The sequence below is a fragment of the Mauremys reevesii genome, linkage group 1, assembly GCF_016161935.1.
Source record: "Mauremys reevesii isolate NIE-2019 linkage group 1, ASM1616193v1, whole genome shotgun sequence".
NCBI lineage: Eukaryota > Metazoa > Chordata > Testudines > Geoemydidae > Mauremys > Mauremys reevesii.
In genome coordinates, this window is record NC_052623.1 from 196899420 (window position 1) to 196914088 (window position 14669).

A 14669-nucleotide genomic window follows, 5' to 3' on the forward strand; every position below is an offset into this window, starting at 1 on the left:
GCCCACTACTAGGGACAACGTATTGGGAGAAAAGTCAGCAGTTGGTTATGTTAAGTCCATTTACATGTAGGTAGAATTTTCTAACATTTGACACAAAGGAACTCTGCAGTACAACGTGTGATGTTGCTCTCCAGCAATTAGACCATAGAGAAGATAAGAAGACCTATTATTATAGCTGGCTAGAGGAATTTTCCTTTGATCAAGTGATAAAGACTTATCTTCTTAGTACTAGAGGATGGAAGGTTCGTCAGGTTTGCGTGACTCATCCCATCACTGTTTTCTGCACCTTTTAGAGGTTTTTACACCTCAACCTTACCTTAAAGATGTAGGTGAATAACTCAGTTGTGGGGAAAGTTTCACTATCCTCCAGTGGGCACTAAAGATTTGCTTTGCCTCTTTGGAGCTCTTGCAACGATTCTTAGAAACCTGCATTTCTCTTCTCCCAGGTCCTCCTGAGCTGGCTGACTGACTGACTTTGATCCTTGCCCTCCTTTTTCCTCATTTCTGTATTTGCTTCTGTTTAGCTGCTTATTATTATACAAATGTTTCTTCACTCCTGCTAAGCTCATACATAAGCTTAATATCCTCACTATAAATATTAATTCTGCTTTATTTATAAAAATAGCCACAGGGGCCTTCAGAACAACTAAAGAAGCCAACATTGTGCTGCAGCCAGGTAAAATTATTTTATGTAATTCGTTTGTATTCTAAACTGATGTTACATCAGAGAGTAATTTTTTGTGTGTTGGTTTCCAAGGAAAAGAGCATTCTTTCATATTAATTATTGAATTAATTAACAGCAGTACATATAATACCCAAGAGACGCATTCTCCTCCAATGATATACAGTGCATAGAAAAGGTTAAATTTAGGTCAGTAAAATGGGGTTTATATTTTGCCTTCAGTTATGCCCTTGCAGTCAGAGGTACTTATTGGCATGACGAAGCATAGAATTTAGCCCACTTATTCTTCTTTGAGTAGTTGCAGACCTGTATTCCACTCAGGTGTGTGCAGGCCCAGCTCACTGAAACCAGAGAAATTCACTTAGCAGTACCTGTCAAGGCAGTGCTCATGCCCTGCCAGGGCTACTTGAGGCCTGCACTGCTCCAACCTCCTCAGTAATTTCTTACCGCCCACAGTTTGAGTCAGAGCGTTCCGTGTGGTACAGTAACTCCTCACTTAAAGTTGTCCCAGTTAACATTGTTTCGTTGTTACGTTGCTGATCAATTAGAGAATATGCTCATTTAAAGTTGCGCAATGCGCCCTTATAACTTTGTTTGTTTGGCAGCCACCTGCTTTGTCCACTGCTTGCAGGAAGAGCAGCCCTTTGCAGCTAGCTGGTGGGGGCTTGAACCAGGGTGGACTGGCAGCCCCCCCATCAGCTCCCTGCTCCCCTAAGTTCCCTGTGTGGCAGCCGCCCAGCAGGCTATCAATTGCTGGCAGTTCAGCTGTCCCACCCCCCACTGCCATGTGTTGCTCCTGCCCTCTGCCTTGGAACTGCTCCTGGGAACCTCCTGTTTGCTGTGCAAGGGGAGAGGGTCGGTGCCAATGGTGGAAGACGGGTGCCAATGTCAGGGTGTCCCCTTCCTCTCTGCTCCTGCCCCTCACTTACCTCTTCTCCATAGAGCCGGGGGACACAATAGGGCTCAGGACGGAGGGGGCTTGCTGGCCACAGCTGCTGTCTCAACTTCCTGATCTGCTTAAAAAGGCAAGAGTGGTGTCAGCATACTTAAAGGGGCAATATGCATCTCTCTCTCTCACACAGGGTGTGTGTCTCTGTCTGCCATGCTGTCTCCCCTCCCTCCATTTATGCTGCCTTGTACAGTGTGAGGCTACATTAACAACAATGTGTTAACCCTTGAGGGCTCAGCCAAATGCTAGTTCATCATTTAGCGGTAAGGTATTCACTGGGAAATATCCCACTTTCTTCCACCCTCTAACTTCGCCACCTCAACCAATCTTCACAGTCATCATTGCTGTGTACAGTATTAACTTGTTTGTTTATACTGTGTGTGTGTGTGTATATATATATAGAGAGAGAGAGAGAGAGAGAATAGTTTTTTGTCTGGTGAAAAAAAAATCCCTGGAACCTCGCTCCCTGCCCCCCCACTCCATTTACATGAATTCTAATGGGGAAATTGGATTTGCTTAACATCGTTTTGCTTAAAGTCACATTTTTCAGGAACGTAACTACAACATTAAGCGAGGAGTTACTGTATCTTACCTCACACTTCTGCTGTTCTCTCAGAGAGTTTACTCTCGGTATTTTGTATATAGTTAGTAGTAGTACCCTTAGTGTTAGATTACTTAGTGTAATAGTTGGATTTTACCTGGTGCAAAACCTTTGCTAGGTTTCAAGCACTATCTCTCATGTAGAGTAGCTATCCTCAAGAGTAATTTACATGCTCAGTGCTTATTGTGCCTGAGAAGGGCATATTGAAGAGAAAGTACTCCATTTGCAGGTCCTTCAAAAAGAGGATACTGGTGACTAGAGACTTATGCTTGGCCCAGCACCCTGTGGAGCAAGCCATGAGGCCCACTTTGGTGTTGGGATCCTCCTCAGATTGCCTGACCCCTCAGCAGGCTTTGATGCCACCGCAAGACTCTGATTCTTCTCCAATGGGAAGGAAGAGATTGTTTTCCTTCTTGTCCACCCCAAGAAAGAAGGCTCAGAAAACCAACAGTAGTCATTCCAAGGCTCAGGGAGATTCTACCTCCTCTTCTAAGAGGAGTGTTGGGCAACAGCAGGATTCTTCAAGTATTCAGAATAGAGCTGGGCTGTCTTCCCACTCTCCAATATCAAGATGATGTCATTCTAGCACTGTACCATAGACTTCACTACGGTCCATGGTGCAGCTGTTGAGTCCGGTACTGACAACACCAGTCTCAGCACCAACCCTATCAACCCCACAGTCTCAGATTTACTTTGCCTCTCTGTGCTAGACTCACCTGTGATACAGGAGTCCTCAGCTGTGTGGTGTCTTCTGCAGTCCTGGGACTATCAGATTTGATTGTATCAGAATACAAGTTGTTGGTGTGGTCATTTCCAACACTGTTTAAAAATCAGACTGCAAAGACAAGATTAGTTTCCATAGCAATACTGAGAGATCCATTGTCAGTATCAGTTCCATTTTTGGCTCTAGAGACCATTTCATTTTGTACAGGCAAGAGCTACACATTCGGTACTGGCCTCTACTTCAATACTGATATTCTTTTCAGTACTGAGTGTTAGTCTTGCCTCAAAGACACCACCAGTTTTCCAGGCTCTGGCTTCTGTGCCTTCATTGGTACCAAGGAGGCCCATGTACTGGGCTTCAGACAAGTCAGAGCATGTGATGGCTTCACCAGGATGGCTCCTCCGTTCCCTTCAGACTATTTGGAATGTTCCTCACATTTGAGTTCAGAGACATCTTCTGCTTCTCTTTTTCTGTCCAGACACCAATTTCAAAAGTTTTGAGAGCACCAGGGGATCCCCATCAGCACTGAGATCAGTACTGTTTTCGCAGTAGAGATGGCAGTTTTTGGCTTGGTTCCTGCTGGCCACCAGTGCCATATTACTTCCCTCAGTGGCCTTCATGGAACCCTTGGGATGTCCCTCAATCTTCAGGGTTCGATCCTCTTCTCATTCCAGAGAATGTTGCCAAACCCACCTGCTGTCTCACTTGCTGAACCAACTAGGCTGGAGACTCATACTGAGGTTGCTTCTTCTGAGCTGGAACAGACTAAGCCTTTGTTGCAGGAGTAAACGGGGTCACTTTGGGCCTACTTCCTTCTTCATCTTCCTTACCAGACGATTGCACTATGCCAGATTCATCTTCTGTGCCTAAAGACTGTGTCTGATCAAGATCTCCTTAGGGGAATGGCTACAGTCTTGGCATTCAGGCCGAGTTCATTCAGGAGAATACCCATAAGTTGGTGCACATTCTCTGATCATCAGTTTCAGGGAGAGTAGCTCTACCTATAAATGAAGTACTTTTGGGAAATGGCATTATGTCCCTATGCAGAGTTTTGAGTGCTTCTATTAATATCCAGCATTCAACCTTGTCTTTACAAATGTGCATTGCTAATCTTCAGGCACTGTTATCAAAATATAAACTTGTAAATTGGAAGGCTGCGTCCAAATTTAGAGACAAATTGCCAGAATCCTCCAGGGAAGAGTTTTTAAGGCCCTCATTGTGGAAGGTTGTCTGTTGTCAAAGATGTTGCTGCAGTGAGCATGGCATGTAGCGGACACCTACTCCAAGATTATGTCCTCTGCTGTAACAATGAGAAGAAGAGCTTTGTTACAGAACTCTGACATACCTCTGGAGGTCCAGCAAGGCGCAGAGGACCTACCTTTTGATGGCCAGTTTCTGTTTTCGGAAAAGACTGATGAGATGCTACATTCATTTAAGGACTTGTTGAGCTACTTTCATTGTGGGTTTATAACCCAGTGATTGAGAGGACTCATTATGGAGGTCAGCAGCAGCAATACCATAAATATTCCCAGCTGTATTTCAGGAGTTGGCTTACCTTGCTAGACAGCACGACTTCTCCAGAAAGTGACACGATTTGCACAGGTGAAGGCTTTCCAGTTCTAACTTGAACCAACTCTCTCATCCTCTATCAGTCATTTAGACTCTCCTACCAAGGGCAACTTACTAGTTGTCAACTTCCAGACCAATTCCCTGCCATTTGGGGACAGACTGTCCTGCTTCTACGGTGCTTAGGAAACAACAACCACAGGCAAATGGTCCTAAGCACTGTGAGATGGAGTCATGCTATCCAATTCCCCCTTCTCACTTCCATGCCCCACCCCTTTTCAGGGACTTCTCTCATGAGTCACTGCTCCTTTAGGCAGTAGTGGTCGCTTGTCAGGAGAATCAGAATTCACGTCATCCCTTGCCTGGATGATTGGTTACTGAAAGGCAAGTCCGAAGCACAAGTCTGAGGCACAAGTCCTCCATCACATCCAGTTCATACTATGTCTCTTTGATTGACTGGGCCTGATTTTGAACAAAGGAAAATCACTATTAATTCTGATGCAAAGAATCAAGTTCATTGTGGCCCTACTAGACTCTACAAGTTCCATGGCTTTCTGCCAAATGAATAATTCCAAATAATTCTTCATCTGTGTCTGTCCTACCAGTTTCACCCTTCAGCTATGGCATGCTTATGCCTGACGTTACTAAGTTATGTGGCTGCATGCACTTACACACTCCAGCATGCAAGTTTGTGCCTTCGTCCTCTTAAATCATGGTTGAAGTTGATCTATCACCCATCTTCAGCCATTGGACAGGCTTGTCCAAGTGCCACTGGTGATCCTGGAGTACCTAGAATGGTAGGCACATCAGAGCAGTATGTGCAAGGGTGCTTCTTTTGCCCGTCCTCCACTGACCCGGACTATAGTTACCGAAGCCTACACAATAGGTAGGGGGATGCATCTAGGGATATTGAAAGTTTAGGGTTTATTGGTAGAACAGGAAGCTTCCCTTTGTGTCAATATCGTGGAACTTCACAAGGTTTACAATACATGTCAGGCCTTTTGGGCTCAGATCAAAGGGACAGCAGTTCAAATGCTTACCAACAATACCAGTGTATTGTATTATGTGAGCAATCAAGGAGGAGCCCACTCTAAGCAGCTCTGTCAGGGAGCAAAACAGTTTTTTGGCATTTTTTCTAGCAAGGAAGACTCATTCCCATAGCTACACACTTGTCGGGAGTTCAGAATCAGTTGGCTGATCACCTCAGAAGGAATTTCTTCCAAAATGGCAAATGGTCCATGAAGCACTGTGCTGCAGTCCATTTTCAAAGAATGGGGCATTCCGATGATGGACTTGTTTGTAATAAAAGACAACAAGAACTTCAGTCAGTTTTGCTCTGGAGCTAGACTTGATCCAGGCTCACTAACTGACATCTCCCATTTGAATTGGAGATCAGCACTGATGTGTGCTTTCCCCCTAATCCCGCTTATCCCTCAGGTTATTCTAAAACTAAAGGGAGATCATGCCAAACTGATACTCATTGTTTCAGTTTAGCCAAGATGATGTTGGGTCTCCAATGGTCTATCTGTCTGACTTCCCAGAACTCTTCCCCTCATGCCCTGCTGACACGACTCCACAGTCAGATATGGCATCCAGTGCTGAGCAGTCTGCACCTAACAGCCTGGATACTCCATGCGTAGTGAAGAGGAAAAGTGATGTTCAGAAGCAGTGCAGCGAGTCCTACTTACTTAGTAGAAGGTTTTCTACTAATCATCCTATTTGGCTGAGTGGAAACATTTTTCAATTTGGTCATTGGCTTTGGGAATTTGGCCAGTGCTAGCACATATTCAGGACATTTTGGATTATCTGGTATATCTTAAGTCCTCAGGACTGTTACTCAGCTAGTTGAGGGTCCTCTTAGTGGCAATTTTAGCATTTCATCCTCCAATCCAAGGGAAATTGGTATTATCCAGTTCCATGGTAGTTAGATTTCTAAAATGTGTTGTCTACCTCTTTTTGCCTGTGAAAGAAATTATTCCCTTTTGGGACTTCAGTACTATACTGGCTGCCCTCATAAGTCCTCTGTTTGAGCCCCTAGCAACTTTTCCCATATTTCCTTTGCCAAAAGACAGCTTTTTTTATTGCCAGAACTTCTGTGAGGAGAGTTAGTGAGCTGCAGACCCTAATGGTGAAGCCTCCAATTACAGTCTTTCAAAGGCAAGGTGGCCTGGAGACCATACCCTATGTTTTTGTCTAACAGAGTTTTCATATTTTCACCTTAACCAAACAATATACTTACCTGATTTTTTTCCTAAGACTCACTCAAATGTGGACGAGAGGAGCACTTTCTGTCCTTGGATGCAAGACAATCCTTGGCGGTCTGTGTAGAAAGGACTACACTGTTCCATGCATCACCTCAATTTTTTATCTCTTTTGTGAATCGGATGAAGGGTCAGATGGTTTCCACACAGATGATTTCCAGATGGATTACTTCCTGCACTACAAGAGGATGTGGGGTAGCTCAGGCCACACTTCCACAGAGGTGGTTGGCTCATTTGATGAGGGCCCAAAAGACTTCAGTTTTGTTTTTCAGTGACATTTCTATATTATAAATTTGCAGGGGCACTTCCTGGTCTTTCATACAGACTTTTACCAAGCATTATGCTATTTCAGCTGCATCTAGATCAGAAGCAAACTTTGGAAAGCTGGTTGCAGTCATTGTTTCAATAGATTCTGAGCCCCCTCTCCTACGAGTACTGCTTATGAGTCACCTGAACGGAATACATGTCTGCAACCACTGGAAGAAAAAACGGTTACCTGCCTGTACTATAATGGTTGTTGTTTGAGTGGGTGCAGACATGTATTCCATGCCCCACCGTCCATCTTCTCTGCATCAGAGGCTTCACCCTTGGATTCCAATGCAAAGGAACTAAGCAGGTGTCAGGGCAGCACTGCCTTCAAGAGCCCTGGGAAGGAATGCGAGGAGCCAGAGCGTGTGAGCGTCACCTCGATAGGTACTGTTAAGCAAAGTCCCCTGGCTTCGGCATGCTGGGTGTGCGCACGCCTTAGTGGAATACACATCTGCACTCACATCTCAAAGAACAACAGTTACAGTACAGGGAGGTAGCTCTTTTTTTCTATTTACAAACTTATTCTAGATTGCCTCTTTTCAAATAAGTAATTTTTTAAAAATGCGGTAAGCACTGTGACTGCCAGTGCCTTAACTGTAAAATAAGGGATGCTGATCTTTTTGGAACCAGACATTTGCTCAAAAAACTATTCCATGAATTATGTTTAATGTAAATGTCTAATAAAAATAGTTATGCGGAAGCACAGCTATAAGGATCAATCCATTTTTTACAAACTAGAGCAGTTAAATGATATAAGAACTATGATAAAGGCAGAATTAGTGCATTAAAATTAAATTGTATAGGCTCATGCTGATCGTTCTTATTGACAAAGGTAGTTCATTAATTTCCATGGGGATTATTTACAGGAACAAGGGCTTGTCATGTAAGTAAGGGAATGTGGTTTCATACCCTTAGTGTGTTATACAATCCTAATATGTCCATTATCTGTTGTTATTAATGAGAGTTGAGGATTGTTAATGTAATCTTCATGCTGTTTGCAGCTGTAAATAAACACTAACCATGAGATTTGCAAGGGATTAAACTAATTTCTTAATATCCTCCTATCTCCCCAGGCCCTTTTCTCTTTCCCAAGCTATCGATTCAAGTATCAGTTCTAAGTGAATAAAAATGGGACTAGGGAGGGTTGGTTGGTTGAGACGGGTGTTTTGGTTCTTAAAAAGCCATTTAGTGAGTCTAGAGGATATGTTGAGGATTCCCTTCTCCAAACACTGTAATAAAATAGCTGAGTGGAACCTGGTTGATTTCACACTTAACATCTGTTTCTTATGCTAGATAGCTATGTTCTGTGAGATTAAACCTCCCAAAATCCCTCTAGAGCCAAATTATTATTTTCTCCTATTTCTCTTCAAATTACTATTGGCAAATGGACTCTAATTTAAGAGTTGCAGATAGATGAACATTAAACTTTTTAATCCCTGACTAGTAACTTTAAATATTATAATAAATTGAATCTAAATCCTTCCTGCACCATCAGCTGTCTCTTACAGTTCCACCATTTGTGCCTATCCTGCGCATCTTGTTTCATATCCTTCATGTTGGTCAATTTGATAAATTAGTAGTGAGTAATTTCTCCCTTCTAAAAGCAATTATAAATGTATATTTATTGTATTTCTTAATACAAATATATCCGAGTTGGTTTTGCTGCTTTTAGATCAAATAAAATGCCTGTGTACCTCTATCTCCAGGTCATGAAAGACTATTTTGTTCAGCATGAGAATAAAATACTGAGAAAAATTCAGTCCCTAACACGCCATTCCTATGAAGTAGCATATGTTAGTGAACTGCAACAGAGACACTGTGAGATACAAATAAAAGCTACTCAAGAAAAACTAAAGACCCTTCGGGAGAAGATGTCAGAGCTAATAAGGCGAATTCACCCAGTGAGTGGTATTTAATTCAAATATTTATTATTAATGAGATTTTGGTATTTTTCATCAGGAAAAAAGTGCAATTTGTCCTGGATTAGCTGTTTCAGACTACAGTGTCTCTGTCAGAATAAGTGTCTGTGCACATGGATTTCTAAAACGAATGATGCTGCACAGACTGGAAAGAATCTAGCGTCACTTAGATGCCAAGTTAGGTTGGCAATAGGGCAGTTTAAAATAACGCCCTTTTACTTGTAAACTGAGCAGTTTTTGTTCTGGAATCATTAACATACTATCTGAAAAAGACTCTAAAATGGATTACAGCAGAGCATAACACACCCCTACTATTGAGGAGTGTTGGTAGACTATTGACTATTATACCAAACAAATGATTGTATATTAAACATAAGATTTTCTTTGAAGCATAGTGCTGCTGAATACCCAATCCATGTTATTCAACTTTAATTTGTGTAATATCAAGTGTATTTAATTATTTTCAGTATCATTAACCAAAAGGCTATAAGGAAGTAATTTAGTAATTTCTTAGTATTCTCATTTATGAGGTATAATTTCTTTCCCCCCTATTTTTTAGGTGAAGTGATGTTTTGTCTGTAATGTTTGAGCCAATCCCATGATGAAGGCAACAGTGTCGCCAAAATGCTTATATAGAGAGTTTTAGTAGAACTAGAATAGCACCTAAATAATCCATCTGACAATTGAAAAACAACATATGAAATTAGTTTTCAAAGGTATATAATAAACTTTACAAGAGTCTCTGGAACTGAATAAAAAGGGAAACCAGTACAGACCCAAGAATTAGAAGTTAATTACCATTTACTCAAGTCCTTGGTGTGAATTGTCATAGCTTCATCGAAACCATTGGAGCTGTGACAATTACAACAGCTGAAGATGCTGACATATTTCTAAATGTAATATAAATATTGAAGTGTGACAGATCATTTAAATGGCACTTCTGGTTAGACATTTTCTAATTAATATTGCTGTGATGAAGATTATAATTAACTCAGAACCCTATTCCATCTTCTGTATATATACTGTTGGCTATATCCTCATTTGATGTAAACCATCTTAGCTCTGTTAAAGTCAATGGTAATCTTACAATTGACTTAAATGGAACCAGAATTTGGCCCTAAATGCATCATGTATTAATTGGTGGGTAGGTTCTTGTGCATTGATGTGAATTGTGCCCTTGGAGAGCAGAAATAGTGACCTGCTCGTGTGCTGTATACTAAATTACAGACTTACAGCTTGCCAATAAGGTCTGTGTGTCTTCATGTGTAAAGACATTACAAGGCTTCAAAGAATGATAGCAGATTCTATCAGATTAATTTAACATGGAAGTAGCCAGATCTGGGAGCACTAAAAGGGTATGTGAGAAAACAAAGCTAAAGTACAAATAAGAAATCTAAAAAGTAAAGTTTGCAAGGCACTCATAGTGATGGGAAGTAAACTGGATTTGCTCTGGGATCTCTCCAGGCATCAGCCTGAGACATGGTCATCTTCAGTACTAGCTGAGGTCTTTTTAGTCCAAAGTGCTGCTACTCCTACTTTGGAGAAACCAGAAACAGTATAGGATAAAGAAAAAGCAAATCAAATTTTCCTCTAATCAATTTACTTTACTTTACAGGAGTCGTTGACAGAACTCAGGAAGTATTGCCAGTCAGTCGAGGAAAAACATGACCTTTCTCTTGAGGTAGGTGACCTGCTCATTTTCCTGGCTACAGTTAAGATTGTTTCTTGGTCACTGAGTAAATGAGCCAGCTAAACATTCTAGATGGTGTATATGCCCATAAATTTACAGCCTCGTGTTCCCTTCCATTGCAGAGGCTAATGTTGCTTATATATTTAAACATCAGAAAGATTGGTGAGAATCTTGGTGTGAAAAAGCTGGGGTTATGGTCCTTGGTCCCTTGGATACTCCACCATAGAAGTAACTCCTGTGTTTTGATGTCTCATCATTTTCATCGTGTGATAATGATTTAACCAGTCTTTCCATGCCTACAGTCTTCTAGTTCTGAAGCGCTCCATTACACTTACCTGGGTGTTACATAATGTCATGAAAGGAGGTTTTGAAACCTTACAAAGGCTCTTAATGGTATTATGAATTGTGTCCATTTTCTCTGCCATGTGAGTGCACCTGGGGTTACCTCCAAGGAAGGGCCTGGCATCATCAGTGCTTGAGTCCAGTTGCCATATGGTCTGCACCTCTCAGGTGCCATGAGAGCTGACTTTTTTCCAGGTTCAATGGACACCAGCTACAGCTCAATCATCTAGTGAAATCACTAACCAGACTGCAATTTTAGCTCAGTAAACTTTTATGTATGAGGGCTTTTTGCTGGTGGTGTGGAGCTCATTGGAAATACATCTTGCCTTTTTTGTTGCACCAGAGCGCAGTCCCTTTTTTCTTTATCTATTTCAAGCAAAAATATCCTGACTAATACAATCACTGCATCTCTTGAAATTAAAGAACATCAAAATATTGAAAACAGCAAAAATCTGCACCCAATAGTACATTTTTTTACATCAGGACTGGAAATGTTTACGGTGGAGCAGTGAGTTGGTTTATCTTCTGAAAAAAATGTGGCTAATGGGTACTGTAGACATCATTTTTTCAGTCCTGACACCCTCTCTAGATCCTATGTCCGGAACTGAAGACACTCAGCACATTGCAAGATAAGACTGTAAATGAGCAACTGGTTCTCATAAATCGTTCATGTCCCCTTTGATTCCCTTCAGTGGTCCTGTCTTTTATTGCATCAGATGCAAGCTTCTCATTCTCTCCTACAGGGTTCTATATAATCACACCCTTACCCCTCTGTTTGTATCTCTGCTTCCTTTTCTATCTGCTCCATGCTTTGTCTTGCTTTCCCACCAGTTTTGTTCCTTTCATTACACTGCCCATAAATCTAGAACAGTCTAATTACTTTACAAGGCTGTCTTTTTCTCTCAGATCCTTGCCTTCCTGCCTCTACAAGCAATCTTTCCTCCCTTCCAGTCACTAATTGCCACACACACTCCGCTCCTGGGCTTTTTTGTTTGTTTGTTTGTTTTCTGTTTGCTTCATATGCTTTAGATTGTGTGCTCTTAGGGCTGGGTAAACACAGTGATATTTGTTAGTTTCTTTGTAAATATTATTTGTAAATTATTGCAAAATGCTTATAGATCCATGCATGTTTGTTTTTTAGGGTGACCGTGTAGATGACTTAAAACAAATTGATGGCTATCTTGAAGAGCTCCTTAAACAAGACGTGTGCCAATCTGGCATTGTAAGATTACCCAGTGTAGATACAAACACAGCAGAGTTAGGAGAACCTGTCATGCCCTGTGAAGAAATTGTGGATGCTTTCAAGAACTGAGGTGGCTTGGTCTCCATTGCTCATACATTTATACTATCACAACTTTTAGGAACACATTAGAAAATTAATCTTAACATAGATACGAATGTAAACTGTTAACATTGAAAATTATCATGGTTAGATTTTAATATAATTGTGCTCATATTTTTGGGAAGTTGAACCGGTCAGCTTCTCCTTTGAATTTTTGTGCATTATGCTCTTGAGAAGTTGTTTTAATTTACCTTTGAGCTATAAACACTACTTCTGATTGTTTGATGTAGAAACTTCATAGATACACACAGACCTGTGTATCATATGTTAGTACTTTGTAGTAATAGATATTATTGAAGATTTACGTTTAGTCAATGAAGATAAAAGACTTGAAAAATGTTATTTTAGAGTATCTTTGCTACATGTTTCCTATTACTGGATATTACAAATACAGTTGTTTTAGAGAGTTTGCAAACCTTTGGCTAATTTATTTATATTTATGAAGGGAATGTTTCAGGCAGTTCTGTATTTAGTCTACTTTTTTCAGGCATTACACAAAGAAACTCCTTAGTACAGGAGCTTGCTTGAGTTGCAAATTCCAAACTCAGCCCTGTATCTGATAGCATATTGGTAGACTGCTGCACCCATACAGAGTCCCACTGAAGGACTGGAGCCCAAGAAAAGAATTCAGCATTTGATCTATTGGGATTATTTGAAAAATGTTTTTCATGACAGCTAGTTTGTAATGTAACTTCTTATTAAAGTCCTGTCTGTCTTACACAAACCAGACTAGTACATACTTTCAACCAGGGCCGGCTTTAGGCCTATTCCACCAATTCCCCCGAATCAGGCCCCGCGCCTAAGAGGGCCCCGCACCCAGTGAGAATCTCTTCCTTGGCTAGAGGTGCCTTTTTTTAATTTTTACTCACCTGGCGGCGCTCCAGGTCTTCAGCGGCGGGTCCTTCACTCACTCCGGGTCTTCAGCGGCACTTCGGCAGCGGGTCCTTCGCTTGCTCTGGGTCTTCGGTGGCACTTCAGTGGCGCGTCCCTTAAACTGTTCGAATTGGGCCCCGCACTTCCTAAAACCGGCCCTGCTTTCAACAAATATTTGGCTACTGAAATATGCTTGGACGTCTGGTTTTACTTAGTTTTAACACGCCAGCACTTTATTTATCTTATGGAACTTAAATGAAAAGCTCAGAGTGTTAAAAAACCGAGAGTCCACAGAGTTAAATAATAACAATGTCTCATATCTTAAGACTCAGCATTAATTTTGGCAAACGTACTACTGAGGAAGAATTTTCCAGTCTACACTGGCACTTCCTTGTTCTTCAAAAGAATTAACTACAACTAGTCCAGTTTGCATTAAATTGTACACCTACCCACGTCTCCCTCCTCGATTCTGCAAAGGTTAAGCATGTTCTCCCTTTAATCTCTTTTATAAGTTTAAGGTCAGATATGGTCACATCACCTATACAGTAGAGTGCAATTCCTTTGTAGGCTTGAGGCCAAATTTTTGAAAGAGCAACCTTGTTTCGTGTGGGTACATCATGTGCTAGAAAATATAGCCATCTGCAAAAGGAGGCTGGGCCTCATCCCTCTTAAAAATTAGGCCTTTATAGTTTGTGCAGTTGTACAGGAATTTGAAGGACATCTGCATCTGTGTTCTGCCCTGCAGAATGAGACAGATACACCACCTTTTTCTCTTGCATTACTCTATTCCCTCCATTTTGACACACTTTTTGAGTTACCTTTAAGAGTTACTGTATAGGTCATTCCTAAATAGCTAAACAACTATATTAATCAGTTTTGGCTGCTGAGACCTTAAACCATTAACTACCACCACATAAAAAGTACTACGAATGTAAAGGACCATTTAGGTCTTTGTGTATAGCGTACAATTGCTGTTTGTTCTTTGTCAGAGTTTGTCTTGAAAGTCATCTTGTGTAACAGGTTTAGTCTATAACTGCTCACAAAAATTATATAAAGAGCCACATGGGTAAGAGAGATTTAAAAAAAAAAAGGCAGTGAACTATTATATATGTTGGCGGTAGCTGGCCAAAGTGTTTTCAGATATCCAGGTATGGGTACAATAAGTGGGTTCAGATGCTTCAATGAAAGGTGCTATTTAAGTGCAAACTATTAATTTCACTCTTGTAGTATATATTTAAAAGCCTGGTACTTGCTGTTACAGTCCAAGTCCCATGCAGGGAGATCCAGAGCAGCAGCTCTTGATGCTTCATCATGTTCAGTGGCAGCTCTTTCCCGGTCTGGCCTTGTCTCTGTGTAGTGTATAGTGGGAAGTGAAGGGGAATACAGCTCAGCACTAACATAAGGGGCAATA

At 41.2% G+C, this 14669-nt stretch overlaps 1 protein-coding gene across 11 annotated transcripts in view; it reads left to right on the forward strand.

Moving 5' to 3' along the window:
* Positions 1-14669, forward strand: part of MORC1 (MORC family CW-type zinc finger 1) — a 169986-nt gene that overhangs the window by 127165 nt on the left and 28152 nt on the right. For 9 of the 11 annotated variants that reach the window (XM_039481931.1, XM_039481924.1, XM_039481940.1 and 6 more), the window contains 4 exons: positions 626-676; positions 8799-8993; positions 10627-10692; positions 12185-12781. In XM_039481931.1, coding sequence (XP_039337865.1) covers positions 626-676; positions 8799-8993; positions 10627-10692; positions 12185-12355 — 483 coding nt within the window. In that variant the 3' untranslated portion in view covers positions 12356-12781. Of the gene's footprint in view, positions 1-625; positions 677-8798; positions 8994-10626; positions 10693-12184; positions 12782-14669 lie in introns of those variants that run through there. The other 2 variants (XR_005582899.1, XM_039481905.1) reach the window with 1 other exon arrangement.